General features: G+C 43.4%; 1 protein-coding gene across 7 annotated transcripts in view; it reads right to left on the bottom strand.

Annotated features, from left to right (window-relative positions):
• map4l (microtubule associated protein 4 like) overlaps positions 1-18442 on the bottom strand; it is a 53675-nt gene that overhangs the window by 18389 nt on the left and 16844 nt on the right. For 5 of the 7 annotated variants that reach the window (XM_029725573.1, XM_029725576.1, XM_029725575.1 and 2 more), the window contains exon 5: positions 13975-15276. In XM_029725573.1, coding sequence (XP_029581433.1) covers positions 13975-15276 — 1302 coding nt within the window. Of the gene's footprint in view, positions 1-5556; positions 6907-13974; positions 15277-18442 lie in introns of those variants that run through there. The other 2 variants (XM_029725572.1, XM_029725578.1) reach the window with 2 other exon arrangements.

Raw genomic sequence — 18442 nt, forward strand, 5'->3', positions numbered from 1 at the left:
ATAGACTAGTATAGAGCTGTTCTGTATGCCTGGCCAGTGGTGTAAACATACACTATAGACTAGTATAGAGCTGTTCTGTATGCCTGGCCAGTGGTGTAAACATACACTATAGACTAGTATAGAGCTGTTCTGTATGCCTGGCCAGTGGTGTAAACAAACTATAGACTAGTATAGACCTGTTCTGTATGCCTTGCCAGTGGTGTAAACAGACTATAGACTAGTATAGAGCTGTTCTGTATGCCTGGCCAGTGGTGTAAACATAGACTATAGACTAGTATAGAGCTGTTCTGTATGCCTGGCCAGTGGTGTAAACATAGACTATAGACTAGTATAGAGCTGTTCTGTATGCCTGGCCAGTGGTGTAAACAGACTATAGACTAGTATAGAGCTGTTCTGTATGCCTGGCCAGTGGTGTAAACAGACTATAGACTAGTATAGAGCTGTTCTGTATGCCTGGCCAGTGGTGTAAACATAGACTATAGACTAGTATAGAGCTGTTCTGTATGCCTGGCCAGTGGTGTAAACATAGACTATAGACTAGTATAAAGCTGTTCTGTATGCCTGGCCAGTGGTGTAAACATAGACTATAGACTAGTATAGAGCTGTTCTGTATGCCTGGCCAGTGGTGTAAGCATAGACTATAGACTAGTATAGAGCTGTTATGTATGCCTGGCCAGTGGTGTAAACATAGACTATAGACTAGTATAGAGCTGTTCTGTATGCCTGGCCAGTGGTGTAAACATACACTATAGACTATAATATAGAGCTGTTCTGTATGCCTGGACAGTGGTGTAAGCATAGACTATAGACTAGTATAGAGCTGTTCTGTATGCCTGGCCAGTGGTGTAAACATAGACTATAGACTAGTATAGAGCTGTTCTGTATGCCTGGCCAGTGGTGTAAACATAGACTATAGACTAGTATAGAGCTGTTATGTATGCCTGGCCAGTGGTGTAAACATAGACTATAGACTATAATATAGAGCTGTTCTGTATGCCTGGACAGTGGTGTAAACATACACTATAGACTAGTATAGAGCTGTTCTGTATGCCTGGCCAGTGGTGTAAACATAGACTATAGACTAGTATAGAGCTGTTATGTATGCCTGGCCAGTGGTGTAAACATAGACTATAGACTATAATATAGAGCTGTTCTGTATGCCTGGCCAGTGGTGTAAACATACACTATAGACTAATATAGAGCTGTTATGTATGCCTGGCCAGTGGTGTAAGCATAGACTATAGACTAATATAGAGCTGTTATGTATGCCTGGCCAGTGGTGTAAACATACACTATAGACTATAATATAGAGCTGTTCTGTATGCCTGGTCAGTGGTGTAAACATACACTCTAGACTAGTATAGAGCTGTTCTGTATGCCTGGCCAGTGGTGTAAGCATAGACTATAGACTAGTATAGAGCTGTTCTGTATGCCTGGCCAGTGGTGTAAACATAGACTATAGACTAGTATAGAGCTGTTCTGTATGCCTGGCCAGTGGTGTAAACATAGACTATAGACTAGTATAGAGCTGTTCTGTATGCCTGGCCAGTGGTGTAAACAGACTATAGACTAGTATAGAGCTGTTCTGTATGCCTGGCCAGTGGTGTAAACATAGACTATAGACTAGTATAGAGCTGTTCTGTATGCCTGGCCAGTGGTGTAAACATAGACTATAGACTAGTATAGAGCTGTTCTGTATGCCTGGCCAGTGGTGTAAACATAGACTATAGACTAGTATAGAGCTGTTCTGTATGCCTGGCCAGTGGTGTAAGCATAGACTATAGACTAGTATAGAGCTGTTATGTATGCCTGGCCAGTGGTGTAAACATAGACTATAGACTAGTATAGAGCTGTTCTGTATGCCTGGCCAGTGGTGTAAACATACACTATAGACTATAATATAGAGCTGTTCTGTATGCCTGGACAGTGGTGTAAGCATAGACTATAGACTAGTATAGAGCTGTTCTGTATGCCTGGCCAGTGGTGTAAACATAGACTATAGACTAGTATAGAGCTGTTCTGTATGCCTGGCCAGTGGTGTAAACATAGACTATAGACTAGTATAGAGCTGTTATGTATGCCTGGCCAGTGGTGTAAACATAGACTATAGACTATAATATAGAGCTGTTCTGTATGCCTGGACAGTGGTGTAAACATACACTATAGACTAGTATAGAGCTGTTCTGTATGCCTGGCCAGTTGTGTAAACATAGACTATAGACTAGTATAGAGCTGTTATGTATGCCTGGCCAGTGGTGTAAACATAGACTATAGACTATAATATAGAGCTGTTCTGTATGCCTGGCCAGTGGTGTAAACATACACTATAGACTAATATAGAGCTGTTATGTATGCCTGGCCAGTGGTGTAAGCATAGACTATAGACTAATATAGAGCTGTTATGTATGCCTGGCCAGTGGTGTAAACATACACTATAGACTATAATATAGAGCTGTTCTGTATGCCTGGCCAGTGGTGTAAACATAGACTATAGACTAGTATAGAGCTGTTCTGTATGCCTGGCCAGTGGTGTAAACATAGACTCTAGACTAGTATAGAGCTGTTCTGTATGCCTGGCCAGTGGTGTAAACATAGACTATAGACTATAATATAGAGCTGTTCTGTATGCCTGGACAGTGGTGTAAACATACACTATAGACTAGTATAGAGCTGTTCTGTATGCCTGGCCAGTGGTGTAAACATAGACTATAGACTAGTATAGAGCTGTTCTGTATGCCTGGCCAGTGGTGTAAGCATAGACTATAGACTAGTATAGAGCTGTTATGTATGCCTGGCCAGTGGTGTAAACATAGACTATAGACTAGTATAGAGCTGTTCTGTATGCCTGGCCAGTGGTGTAAACATACACTATAGACTATAATATAGAGCTGTTCTGTATGCCTGGACAGTGGTGTAAGCATAGACTATAGACTAGTATAGAGCTGTTCTGTATGCCTGGCCAGTGGTGTAAACATAGACTATAGACTAGTATAGAGCTGTTCTGTATGCCTGGCCAGTGGTGTAAACATAGACTATAGACTAGTATAGAGCTGTTATGTATGCCTGGCCAGTGGTGTAAACATAGACTATAGACTATAATATAGAGCTGTTCTGTATGCCTGGACAGTGGTGTAAACATACACTATAGACTAGTATAGAGCTGTTCTGTATGCCTGGCCAGTGGTGTAAACATAGACTATAGACTAGTATAGAGCTGTTATGTATGCCTGGCCAGTGGTGTAAACATAGACTATAGACTATAATATAGAGCTGTTCTGTATGCCTGGCCAGTGGTGTAAACATACACTATAGACTAATATAGAGCTGTTATGTATGCCTGGCCAGTGGTGTAAGCATAGACTATAGACTAATATAGAGCTGTTATGTATGCCTGGCCAGTGGTGTAAACATACACTATAGACTATAATATAGAGCTGTTCTGTATGCCTGGCCAGTGGTGTAAACATACACTATAGACTAGTATAGAGCTGTTCTGTATGCCTGGCCAGTGGTGTAAGCATAGACTATAGACTAGTATAGAGCTGTTCTGTATGCCTGGCCAGTGGTGTAAACATACACTATAGACTAGTATAGAGCTGTTCTGTATGCCTGGCCAGTGGTGTAAACACATTGTCACATAGAGCATGACTAACACACAGGGACATGATGGTGCTCATGATATTTTACTGCAGGCGACCAGCATCACACACACCAGACTCACGCATACATATACACGCATACACATGCATGCACCCACCCACCCACCCCCCCACACACACACAAACACATGCACACACACACACACACACTACTGTATATGAAGTGATGATGCATATAGGTCATTTGCTAGAATTAGTAAATGTGTGCATATTGCACAGGATGTCTTTGAAATGACCTTGCATTATATAGAAACACACAGCCACATAAGCAGAGGGATTATTTTCCCATGACCTTCATCCATGAGGTAGAAATTACCCTTGTTACAGCAGGAGGATGCTGCCAGCTATTTCTGCTTGCTCCCTACTGTCGCTAGTTGAAGGATGCAGATGTATCATTGTCATGATGGTGTCTTTGTGAGATATATAGCGATAGGCTAGCTGTAGGTGAAAGAGAGCTCTAATACTGAGTGTACAAAACATTAAGAACAGCTTCCTAATATCGAGTTGCTTTTGTCCTCAGAACAGTCTCAATTTGTCAGGTTATGGACTCTACAAGGTGTCGAAAGGTTTCCACAGGGATGCTGGCCCATGTTGACTCCAATGCTTCCCACAGCTGTGTCAAGTTGACTGGATGTCCTTTGGGTGGTGGACCATTCTTGATACACATTGGAAACTGTTGAGCGGGAAAAACTCAGCAGTGTTGAAGTTCTTGAAACACTCAAACCAGTGCGCCTGGCACCTACTACCCTACCCCGTTCAAAGGCACTTAAATATTTTGTCTTGCCCATTCACCCTCTGAATGGCACACAAACACAATCCATGTCTCAATTGTCTCAAGGCTTAAAAATCGTTCTTTAACATGTCTCCTCCCCTTCATCTACCCTGATTGAAGTGGATTTAACTAGTGACATCAATTAGGGATCATAGCTTTCACCTGGATTCACCTGGTCAGTCTATGTCATGGAAAGAGCAGGTGTTCCTAATGTTTTGTACACTCAGTATATAGTGCAAGCAAACTGGCCTCAGGCTCCAGACTGCTTGCTTGTTTAGTGTTATTGAATCTAAGTGTATATATGAAAAACACAGTAGTCATGCAATTTGAAAGCATCCCAAGAGTCCACAGTCCCCACATGGTGCCACCAGAAATTACTACTTTCTGTTTAAATGGTTACCCCAGACTCAATTTCAAATCCATCACACACCCTTCCTTTAGTGCTAGCCACTTGTTGGAGTGTCACTTGATGTGATCTATCGCTGAACAACACAGTTATCTGAAGAGATGGGAGTTTGAGATGGTAAATGAACCTCAGCATTTCAATAGACATTCATATTCAGGGGAACTTGACTCGCCTGCTATTAATTCTGTATAAAACCCCAGACCTCAACGATGGTATTCTGGTGCCTGTGACATTTTGTCAAAGCAAAATGTTGATGGAGGGTAGACACAACAATGGATGTACACATTTCCTTTCAATTATTCTTTCTGAATTGTAAACCCTCCTGCTCCCTTAAAACCCTAAATTGTTTTAGAAGCACATCATCCAAGTATAAATATACCAAAAACCACAACTTCTAGTTGCTGTTTTTTTTTTTTTTTTTTTTTTTTTTACATCCATTCTTCTTTTGGCTCCTTCCATTTTCTCTTTCAGCACTCCATCATAGTTAAAACAAACAGCCAGCCCAGACGAATACCACTGCCCACTGATCTACATGGTCAGGCATCACAAATAAACTCCCAAATCTATGTACTTAAATCAGTGTACACCATTACATACATAACCAATGAGAGACAGAGGAACCAGGTCGAAGGTGTATATGAGCAACATGTTATAACGTGGTAATGAGAGCTAGTCCAAACACCAAGAGGAATAGGCCTCAAATCATATCAGTCACCTACCCTCAATGGAGCTTTTGGTATTGATGCTGTTGAAGGTTTTTCCAGTGAGGGGAACCGGCAGTAGGACACTCTCACTCTGGCTCTGTGGCATCCCATTACCAGTACCTTTCCTGGGGGGAGGGGAGTTGGGGGCCCTGACAGGGCTCAGTGGGGACAGAGGAGAGAGTGTGGGCGACACAGTCTTTCTCTCCTCCCCCACTGTCAGAGAGCGTTGCACAGCCGAGTGTGGAGACTTGGACCCCATAATGTTACTTCCAGGTGAGGGCAGGTCCACTAGTCCGCCAGGCTGCACTGGGTACTGGGAGAAGTCAAAGCTACCCGGCACAGACAGGTGGGAGCAGTCAGAAATGGCGCGCCTCACGGTTTTGTGTTGCTGCTCGGTCCCTCCTCCTGGAGGTAAAGTAGGCCCCGTGTCCTCATCACTGTCTTCAGAGAATCCTGACACAGTGCAGTTTCCACCCTTAGAGTAGTTGTCGTTGACAACACCAATGATACAGTAGTTGTCTGCAGGTGCAGAAGTCTGAACAGCAGGCTTAAGACCTGTGTGGGGTGGCCCAGAGAAGGAGGGATTCCATACACAGTTGTCCACCTTTTTTGTGTTGGGGAACGGTGAGGGGTCATGCTGCACAGCAGGCGACACCCGCAGGGCTGCAGCTCCATTGGCCCTGTGTTCTTGACCCGGGGAAGAGAAGAGTTTCCCAGGGGAGGCTGGAGAGGGCGAAGAGGAGAGGGAATTTGTGGGGCTCTCCCAAGCACTACCCAGACCCAAAGATGCCCCGAGTCCAACACCCATCCTCCCTGGCACCTTGAGGTCAGACGACTCCACCTTGAACCCTGATCCAGATGAAGGTCCATCAAAGAGGCTTGACAGCTTGTCCTCGTCGGTTAGCCTGGGTGCCCCTGGGCTGCCCCCGAAACCTTGTGGTCCCATCTGGTCCTGCTGCTGGTCCCAGCCCTGAGGGGCCTGCTGAGGAGACGCCATAGAGACAGAGGGCACCTTGCCCAGCTCAGTATACTCACAGCGCTGTCCACCTCCACCACTCTGCTGCTGCTGATTGGAGAGAGAAGACATCCTCACCTCTCTCTATTCTCTCCGCTGCTTCTAGATTCTTCTAGAATCTTCTAGATTCTTCTAGACAGCTAAATAAAGGAATCTTCCCTTGGCTGTAAGGAAGGCTGGTAATGTACTCTATCTGTGGTATTTGGTGTTTCTGTGAAGAACAGCCTAATTGTGTGCTGGTGTAGTAATTGTGTGTTTCTCTCTGTGTCTGCTCTGAACTGATCAGATGAAGCTGTGAGGCTGAACTGAATGCTGCTCCCTCTCCTTCTCTCTCTCTCTCTCTCTTTCTCCTTCTCTCTCTCTCTCTCTCTCTATTTCTCCCCCTCTCTGACATCACAGCCCTAACAGAGCTTTAGTCACATGACTCCACGGAACATATCCCCATTCGCTAGAGCAGATTCTCGACTCATGCCTTCGAGCAGTAAGCTAAGTCACAAACACACAAACACACACACACACACACACACAAACACACAAACACAGAAACGAACGTCAATGACACACACACAAACTAATACACACACCCTCCCTTGGTGTCCTATAAACCGCAGCTCTGACTCCTCATTGACAGGCAGCGTGGCATTACATTAGAAATACAGAAAAGAGAGAGAGAGAGCAGCTTTGGGGGATACAAGGCCAGTTTCCACTGCCATTCTACTTGAATGAATTTGTCCTCTCTGTAACAGCATCCATTAGCGCTACACATCTCTTCCTGGTTCTGGTGGTATAAATTTGCTTTCAATGCTGTTCTGTCATACTGTACCCACTGCCCCTCTCCTCCACCCTGCCTTCCTGCCCCCGTTAGGGGCCCTGGGTGTCTCTGGCTCATAGCCCTGCCCGGAGCATTTGACTCTTTTGTTTATTGTGTTTGTTGTTTGTGGACTTGGTTGTGGACACTGTGTTCCTTCTGTCCGCTGTTGCCACATGCTGTGGGCTACTCTGTTAGGACGGTATTGAACGACTAGCTTTGGAAAAGAGTGTGTGATAACACTACATTGACATGCAGTATAGCCTTAAACCCCCCCCCCGTGTTCCTAGTTATAAACACCTCATCCAGACCTGTGTGAACTGAATTCACACCCGCCGACCTTCTTCACACCAACACCCTGTCCAAACGTTCACTCTACCATCACTGGCTCAGTCCTGTACTAGACCCCTCCCTCTTCGCAATTGTCGTGGAAGGCAGGCAAATATAATTCAATCTCTGATGACATCCCCCCTTCCACCCCCCTGCCACCATCCCACCTCCAGCTGCATGAGGAAAAACAAATTCAATATAAATGATTGAAGGTGACTTAATCCCCCCCAAAACAGGGGATAGTGAAAGAGGGAATGCATTGTTCAAGGAGTACAGTACAGTGGGGTTGATATGGGGGAAATGCTGAACATATTGGAATCACACAGGACATTGTCAACGTCTGAGATCATGTGCTGCTAGCATAAGCGATATTATATTTCAATAATATCACATTTGAATTCACACTGCAAAGTCATAATGGCAATTGTTCGAGTTGATGACATAAGATACTAATGCACTGACGCAACACTCAGATAAGTATACGAATGCACTATACTGAAGCCTCACTGGTCAACATATTTCCCAAACAGCAGTGTTTCTACAGCCCTACACACAATATCAGGGAAAAGTTAGACAACACACTGCAACACGTCTGTCTATGACAACAGTCAGCCTCATTCCCAAAACAGAGCCCTTGTCTCTGTTCATTACATCATTCTAACGGTCCTGTTTCTCATGAATGGACATTGTTATGCAAGACCCATGTCCAACATATTCCTCTGTCTGTTTATGTTTACATCTCTTACAGAAAGATTACTCTAGCTTTAACTACACTTATAATCCACATAATAGATTTTTTTATTTTATTTTTTTATTTATCCTTTATTTAACTAGGCAAGTCTGAAACGCTTAAGGATCCGCCCCTTTTTTCAATTATTCTTGATACCATTTGAAAGGAAACACTTTGAGGTTTGTGGAAATGTGAAATTAACGTTGGAGAATATAACACATTAGATCTGGTAAAAGATAATACCAAGAAAAAAACATGTGTTTTTTTGTAACATCATCTTTGAAATGCAAGATAAAGGCCATAATGTATTATTCCAACCCAGGCGCAATTTAGATTTTGTCCACTAGATGGCTGCAGTGTATGTGCAAAGTTTTAGACTGATCCAATGAACCATTACATTTCTGTTCAAAATGTTGTATCAAGACTGCCCAAATGTACCTAATTGGTTTATTAATAACTTTTCAAGTTCAAAACTGTGCACTCTCCTCAAACAATAGTGTGGTATTATTTCACTGTAATAGCTACTGTAAATTGGACAGTGCAGTTAGATTAACAAGAATATAAGCGTTCTGCCAATATCAGATATTCTTGTTACTTACAACATCATGATAATCACATTGGCGCACATTATCTCAACTGTTCCAATGGTGGGACACCGATCTGTAGAGATCCTTAAGAGGATTTATTAAGAACAAATTCTTATTTACAATGACGGCCTACCCCAGACAAACCCTAACCCATTAAACACAATCTCATATAATCGTCATGAAAAATACAGAGATCTGTACAAACAAACATTGCACAAATCATTTCAGTTCAAGGCCAAGTATGATGGTAAATATCTAACTGCAGAGAACCAAACATTTTCTTTTTTGGAAATAGATCCCCTCTCCACTCCAATTATAATAGCCCCCGATGCCACTATGAAGCCACTTTCCATATGTTCCAGTGTACCATTCTCTGTGTAATATGTCTGTGTCCAGTGTGAGTGATATTTTTAGTGATATGTCTGTGCCCAGTGAATACCAGTATAACAACCAATTATACTGAGCACAATCACCTCATACCATAACAGCCTTTGAGCAGAGAGGAAGTATGTCAGAGAATTCTATTTCTGGAATCCAACCTCCAGACTGTCACACCCCATTTTTTTCATCTCAGCAGTCCTGAGTTGTTCCATCTCCACGGAAACCGCCTCCCATATCCATGGCAACAAGCACCCAGTCAAAGAGAGGCTGCTATGACGTGGAAGGACGAGAGAGAAAAGGCAAAGGAAGGATGGAGAGATGGAGAGGAGGAGGACTCCGAATGAACACAATAATAAAGAAGGGAAGAGGAGAAGTAGAGGTAGGGACATATAGAGAGAGGACTCCAAATGATGGAGAGAAAGGACAAAGGAAAAGACGGAGGGAGGGAGACTCATCTCACTACACTCATTCCTTCCCACGTCTTCCTTGGTAGCTTACGACCCATCTTGTGGAATGGCAACAAAATTGGGTCAGATGAAGTCAAATGAAGTGTCACATCTAAGGAAGTATCAGAGTCATGAATTCACACATCTGATGGTCCAGCGGACTGATCCGGATACACTAATTAAACAAAATCCAATCATTCTGCCAAATTATGCCCCTTAACGAAAACAGGGTAAAAAAAATGGAAAAGCTTGAGACATGGAAAAAGACAACACTGGCTGAGTGGAGTTTAATATTGGCTTTGTAGACATCATTTGCCTGGCTGAGAAATCAGAACACATAACCGTGAGGAAATGCAGTGAGCTGTCTTTCAATTCATTCCTGTAATAATCAATGAGCGTCGCCAGAAATGTTATTATTTGAAGCTGTTTTTTCGAATCAAAATGATCAGAATTGTGAATATATTTGCAGTATGATATGTTTTGATCATAATGATCAACCTGAATTATTAGCTATCATAGTATAATTGATCTAGTTTCAACAACAAGAATGTTGTCCATATGGGCATAGTGACCTGGTCAAATGTCTGAACCCTTTTTAAGCCCAAAAGCTCATACAAATGGTTAGCATTTGAGATGACTGCTATTGTTTTTCAAGTGTCCTCGTTTTGATCCTGCTATCATTCAATATTTATGTTCAGCTTCAGGCCGATTGTACTGACAACATGAAATCTTATTCTCAATCCAAGATCCAAGCACTTGTTTCCACAAGAGGAAAGTAATTACATTGATATTCTCTGGTTTGAAGCTTAAAATCAATTAAACGTTCTATTCAGGTTATCATAATGACAACTTATCTAGTTTTCATTATACTGAAAAGTTTTTTCGTTTTCATATTAGTGTGCTCTTTTAGATAGCGAGTGGCTAAAAGTAGGACTGTGGTTCCCAGTGATGCTGCCGCAAGCAGAATCTTCACAGGTGTGTTCTCGCTTTATCATTCTGTAATATTCATGAGGTATCTTCAGCCAGCTAGACCACATTCACAGCTACAGATAGAACTTTGATATAACCACCAGTAATTTATTGAACCACCAGATGACGGCCCCATTGGTCAATTAAAGGTGAATAATGCAGAAATCGCTCTCCCATTTCCTGGTTCCTAAAATGCCAGTTTATGTGACAAAACAAGCAAGTATAGTGTGTGGAATCATGTTACCATCTAAACCGCTGTGAAATATATTTCCATAACCAAAAACATTGTATTTTCATTTGTTTGAAGCTGGTGTACAAAACTGAAAGTAAAAGACGCAAAAACTAAACTTAAGAACGGGAAGCATAGAAATAGTGCACATAGAACAGCTCAATCTCTTCTCAGACTAGCTTTCAATGAGAATGACAGATCTATATCTCACATTTCTATGTGAAGTTGGACGGGTCGCCCAAAAAGTTACATATGGCAGCTTTAATAAATCATGAAAAATAGCGTGGATTTTCAATCTTATAAACAACACTAAAATAGCACCTGTCCTTTTACTTGGCTTCAACATATATGGTCCAGTGTGATGATATTCACTGTGAAACACAAAATTGCACTTAAAACCGACAGCAATGTGATGAAGTATTTACTGAAAGGTACCTACGACGTAAAAACATAAAGACAGCACTGCCCGTCTCAATCATTACCATAGTGGCGACTTTGGTAGCTTTATGCTTTGCCAGGCTGGGCATGCTCTTTTGGATGGTCTCTTTGTTTAGCTGGTGGCAGGATTGTCTGTGCTCCGCTGACCAGAATAATGACTATGCAGCAGGGCCAAGCAGTACCAGTACACAGACCTTTGGTGGAGTGCTGTGATAACCCTGACTGCAGTACCGCGCCGCACAGCCACTGAGCGTCTGCCTCCCTCTGCCTACTGCACACACCCTGATCACCGGCTATAAAAAGACAGGTTGTGTGCTTTACGTAACTGCAAAAAAAGTCCCAGCCATCAATATTGCATTAGGGAGAGGAGGATGGAGAGGGAGGGAGGGAGGGAGGGAGGGAGGGAGGGAGGGAGGGAGGGAGGGAGGGAGAAAGAGAGTTGGGGAGGGTGTAGGAGAGGGGGTATGAAGAGAGAGAGATAGAGAGAGAGAGAGAGAGAGAGAGAGAAATGAGAGAGAGAGGAGAGAGAAATAGTAAGAGAAAGAGAGAGAGGAGAGAGAAGAGAGTCAGAGAGAGAGGAGAGAGAAAGATGAGAGAGAGAGAGAGAGAGAGGAGAGAGAAAAATGAGAGCGAAAGAGAGAGAGGAGAGAGAAAGAGAGAGAAGAAAGACAAAGAGAGAGAGGAGAGAGAAAAGAGAGAGAAGAGAGACAAAGAGAGATGAGAGAGAAAAAGAGAGAGATGAGAGAGAAAGAGAGAGAGGAGAGAGAAAGAAAGAGGAGAGAGAAAGAGAGAGAGATGAGAGAGAAAGAGAGAGAGGAGAGAGAAAGAGAGAGGAGAGAGAAAGGCAACAAAACAGAGAGGCTGCTAGGGGGAGAGAGTGAGGGGGGGGGGGAAACAAAGACGGTGATTGAGGGAGGAGGATGTGGGGTGAGAATACAGAGAGGCCAGCAGAGGCCAGTCCCTCACTGTCCCTCCACACACCAACCCGCCTACCTGGTCATCTGTCAATTACCCATTAACAGACTGCTGAATGGGATGAATGGGCTGAGTAAGGGAATGTGAGGGGTGCAGACAGACAAGCAGTATGCTACTGACTTCCACCATTTGTCAACCAAAAACACCTGTGTCATCCAGGAAGGAGGAACAGCGTCCCTACAACAACCTTACACACTGCCCGTCTGGCAATTTAGGAAAGTGACAACCTAGCAGTCCTTGGAATCTCCAACCAAGAAAACAAAATGAGAAGGACCAACACAGGACAGTCTCTGAACTACGGCAAACTTACTCTCAACCGAATGAGCAAACTAGAAAACGTGCCAGCTTTTTCCCGACATGGAATATATCTAACCAAATGTGAGACAGGCAAAGTACAAGAAATGTTGAAAAGAACAAAAACCTGTGGCAGACATTTGGCGTAAATAGGAAAGAAATAAACACTGGGTTTCCCTTCATATTATTCCACTGATGAGAAACATCTAAATATTCTCAAACACAACAATGGAAATGTAACTCACCTATTTAGCATCATCATCATCATCATCATCATCATCATCAGAGCCATCATCAGGAGATACAGTACACATGGGGGAGAGAAAAGACAAAACATAGCTTTCAGTCATTTCAGTTCACTTACATGATAACGTCCACATCAAGCAATTCACAATTTGAGTGAAAATCTGTTTTAATATCTCCAATCAAATATTGCATGAAAGTAAAATGTGTATTTTTTTAAATGGTCAAATTACATATAATAACATAGAATTCTAGCCGGGATCACTTTGAGACACTCAAAATGGTTCTGAAAGTGAATTCACACACACAAGTGGGAAGAGAATGTGAAAGAAAAGCTGTTAGTGACTCTTCAGTCAGCTTAGGCAATTTGAGGAACAAAAGCATCATTTAGTCAAGGGGAAAGCAGCCTCTTGAGAGAAAGAGAGAGAATCACACTGCAAACCAACATCCCTTTGATTAGTGAAGAAAGGTTGACTCAATGTCAAAGAGTTAGGGTATAGAATTACTCGTTGCAATTTAGGATAGCGGCAATCAGGGGGGGAGAAAACTAGTTACTTCTATCCCAAGGAGAGTGGAGTCACTCGAGAGTCACACAGAGAGTAATCTACAGAGACAGTAGAGTCATTAGTATATGATTACAGTGTTAGAAAGGAGAGAGATAGGCGATAAAACGAGCTGGGCCGGTCAGCTGACATGATCAGGTAGGTAGACAGACACATAGCAATGAATATGCTATTATAATCATCATCATCAACAGTGCAGTACTACAGAGACAGGCCAGACAGTCAGTTAGGTAAGAGGGACCCAAGGCCCAGTCAGACACAGTCAGGTTAAAGAGCAGTGTAATTAGTTAGCATGTTATTACCAGTGCTATTAAACACATAATGGCCGAGCAACAGCAGGCCCAGTCCACAGAGAGAACCATGCACTATAATGTCATCATTCACCCCCATACTGATATATATGTCCCCTCTTCAGTGTCACCAACCTTCCAGCAGGGGGGGCTCTGGCAGCGGTGGCTCCTGGTGCTCTGTGAGTGGCAGTGTGGTGGGGATAAAGGGCGGGGCTGCAGGGTTGAGGCCTGAGCCCACTGCAGGGCGGGGACTGGGAGTGTCGTGACCAGGCTGGGAGGAGTGGCTAAACAGTGGAGGAGGAGTGGTCTGGAAAGAGGAGGAGGTGGTGGTGTTTGGAGGAGGGACCTGGGGTGTGGTGGTCTGGGACTGGGGCTGTGAAGCAGGAGTGCTGGCTTGGGGGGTCTGCAGGGCAGAGTCTAGGAAGAGGAAGGTATTCGAGAACTGGGGGCTGAGAGCCGGGGAGCTCTGAGGGCCCAGCTGCTTCTGGTCCGAAGTAGACGACATGACCTCAGGACGACCATGATCAGAAGAGGCTTTGTCAGTGAAAGACTTTGCCGCCTCATCCTTCTTGGGAGGTAGAACATCTTTAGTGGCTAAGGGAGGGGGCATTTTAAAGTCATCAATACACATAGGTTCATAATGGAGGGCAGAGGCAGTGTTTTTAACGGGAGTCTCAGCCTCCCAGTCCATGTTTACCTTGGCAGGGGAAGGTTGCTCAAACATGTTTAGGTTACTAGTAAAAGTGTCTGTAAGGGCAGGGTCTGTGGTGAGGATGTGACTGGGTTTGGGGTTCTCAGTGAGGGGTGGGGCAGTGGGGGTGTGAGAGGGTTTGGTGTCCTCTATAAAACTGCTAAAGGGGTTAGTCTGGGGGCCGGCTACTAGGGAGGAGATGTTCTCCAGGATTGAACTTAAGGGACCAGAGGCATTTGCCATTGCAGACTCCAAGGCCACCGACGCTTGTGTGGCATGAGGTGTCTTTGGCTCCTGGGGTGTTGGCCCCCACTCCTCTGGGAGCTTCATCCTGCTCTTATTCTTCCTGCCCCTGACCCTACCCCCACCCCTCCCTCGGATCTCACACTCCCAGCTCTCCTCCTTGCTCGGGGAGGATGGGCTCAGAGGGCCGTCTGAGGCTCCGCTCTCTGTCTCGCCCTCCTCCTCCTTTGCATCGGGAGCCTCCTGCCTGTCCAAGAAGTCATACACCTCCTCCCTGGACCTCCTTTTCTTCTTCTTCCTCTTCTGCTGCTTGCTGCTGCTGTTGACCCCTTCACTCCCCCTCTCGTCCCCAGAGCCGGTCTCCTGGCCCTGGGAGCCGTGGGGGCTGAGGGGGTCGGAGTAGGGGCTCTCCTCCACTGAGTTGCTGGAGGAGAGGCTGAGACCCTCTGAGGCTTGCAGCCTGGATTCACCACCTGCCCAGGATTTTGGGTTTGTCCAAACTTCTTGATGAGCAGAGAGGAGGAAGGAATGTCACTACCCATAGTAAAGACCATTGTAAAGACCAATAACCAATTGCCAATCCTCTCCATTCATTGCTATGTGTAAAATCAGGGTATATCTTATTTGCTCTAAGAAATTCCGACCAAAATGTATGAAACTCAACCACTGAGTAAAAAAATGTTCTTATTAAACTACAAATAAAAATGATTCAATCAATTGTGTGAAATAAAATTGTGCCTTGAGTTTTGAACTGATGTAAGTTAAGTCATATTGACACGACCTCCACTATAATTTATTTACGGCCTGGCCAGTAGGCTTATAGATGTGCATTTTAGGCTTATGGATTACATGTTAGTCTGAAGAGGGACAATTGTTTTGTGTGCACTGCTCCGAGCTTGCAGCTGGTTGGGTGTGATTCTCTCTGCCGGGGCGGGGCAGGGGGAGAATGGAGATTGTACTGAGACTGAGCAGTGTGATGTTTACTGTACACTCGACAGCACATCGCATGAGCGGATGAGCAAATTAATCCATGTACAAGGAACAGGCAGACTGCATAACAACAACAGAGGCAGGTCACATAGACAAACACAGACAAACAATGAATCAAGAGGAAGGGGTCATGTGACATGTGGTACCCAGTACAAACAAATACTGAGGAGGACATTAGAAGTAGACAATATTTACATCAAATCATAAATATATGAATAACTGAAAGATACGGTACACACAAAAACAACATACTGCACATGCCCTTTTTTATGTTGTGAGAAAGACATAACAAGGCCAAAACCTCTCTGCGTCCATGTGTCTTAGTTAATACTGATGGGTAGTACCATTCCAATACTTAACACGGCAGGGCAGAGAGAAATGAAAAATAATGAAAAGCTCCTCTCCCCTCTCTCACCCCAATCGTTAATGATAATGTATTTTTCATCTAAATAGTGTATCGCTGCCCTCTTCTCTAATTGATTGATGTGCTATTTTCCTTAATGTCCTTCCTTCATTGATTACGTGTCTATGTCAAACAACATGTGCAGGAGGTCCGATTATCATTATCATCTATGTTTCATGCAATATTGGCATTTAAAAAGTGAAGAGAGCATCTTAACCCAAAGCCTCAGTTTGGCCTCCTGACAGAATGCACATTACTTCTAGTCTATGTGGCTTCCTCACTCAGAAAGCAATATTCAAGATGAATATTTAAAGATACATATTTTATATATGTATCTTATTTTATATATGTATCCATATTTTATAAATGTATCCAAATATAACGGAGCACTTCAATGAGGACTTTGATGTGGGGGAGGGTTGTCTAAGAATTTTTTTCTTCTTTTTTCCTAATAAATAAGGTTAGGAATCCTCACATAATTATTATTGCTTCTCAAACAAATGTTATAAAGTTACAGTAAGATCTGAGGTATTGCGTAATAAACTAAAGAGTTGTGTGATTTGAACCTTATAATTTATGCCGGAGCAGCACTGGATTTCTGCTCTGATGGCCTCTACACGAAAATAACCGTTATGTAAGTAACAACTAATACCACTAGCTGGCTGTTAACTACAAGTTCTGCATTAGTATGTAAAAACAAAAACAGTGGCAATATATCTAAAACGTTCCCTTTGGATTACTAAGGTGCTGGCACTTTGAGGAACCCTCTAGAAGTGACGGTTATAGTTTACCCTGTTCATGGTCACATTTTAGCTCTATCATCAACAAAACCTATTTCATTTCCTGACATTTGATACTGTGTTTTACTATAACTGGTGACTGGACCTCTGGACATCCCACCCAGGCCCCCAGTTGAACTGCTCTGTGTGAGACAACCTCTTACTGTGGCCCGGGGCAGAGGGGTAGTGATCATTGGGTTTAAAGGGGGCCTGGGACTGCTTGGGGGGGCTGAGGCAAACAGAGGAGAGGCCTTCTGAGGGTTGCCCATAAGAGGCATGCCTGACTGGAATGGAGCCATGCCCCCCACACCTCCTGAACCCATGTTCATGTTCATGGTCATGTTCTTATTCATGTTCATGTTCATATTCATGTTCATGGTCATATTCATGTTCATATTCATATTCATGTCCATGTTCATGGTCATATTCATGTTCATGTTCATATTCATGTTCATGTTCATGGTCATATTCATGTTCATATTCATGTTCATGTTCATGGTCATATTCATGTTCATATTCATGTTCATGTTCATATTCATGTTCATGGTAATATTCATGTTCATGGTCATATTCATATTCAGTTTATGTTCATATTCATGTTCATATTCATGTTCATATTCATGTTCATATTCATATTCATGTTCATGTTCATGCTGATGTTCATGTTCATGCTCATGTTCATGCTCATGCTCATCATCCCTGGCTGGGAGAAACCTGGGAGTGGAATTAAGACAAACAGGTTAATACGATTATATTATGTGTTATAACTACTCTATTATACAGGTTATTACTACTATATTGTGCTATAATACACAGTGATAAGCACTACGTCTAAGGCTGGCACAATTACCGTACTACAGTATAACCGTGTAATCGACAGTTAGCCTATGGGTGAAGACCGTCGTGAAAATGAAAGAACCGTCATAACCTAACATAACTTAGTCATCCAAAGGGAAAGTTTTCGATATATTGCCACTGGTTCCCTGAGGGGGAGGACGAACAGCTGACTGAAGATGTGACGGTCGGGCATTCGTGCGGTTGAGTCCGTTTCTTCCATAACATGGACTCTTAACGTGATAAAACTTTGTTGCGCCTTGCTGAAACAAGCAAACTCTGGCAATTTGACTGGTAAACTCATGGGTACACTAGCAATAGCTGCCTGGTATTGTGACGCAAACATTTCCATGGTAATGTAGAATGTTGATTCAAATGATGTTAACTGATCTGGCTCATGCAATGGATTGTATTTTTGTAATGCCAGTTGAGTTAAGTCAGAGATATTAGAGAAAGGAGGAGATAGGAATCCCATTGGGCAATGAATGGAGAAACGTATAATGCCACACACAGCAGACTGTCAACCAGTCGCATCCACGTTGTCATGCTGCGTCATGCGGTAGCTAAGCTAATCGTCACGCAATCCCTTCTTAAAGTCAGGGTATGAGTCTAGAAACATGCCTATTTTCCTTGAAAGTAGGCCTACGTAATGTCACGATTCCA

The sequence above is a fragment of the Salmo trutta genome, chromosome 31, assembly GCF_901001165.1.
Source record: "Salmo trutta chromosome 31, fSalTru1.1, whole genome shotgun sequence".
NCBI lineage: Eukaryota > Metazoa > Chordata > Actinopteri > Salmoniformes > Salmonidae > Salmo > Salmo trutta.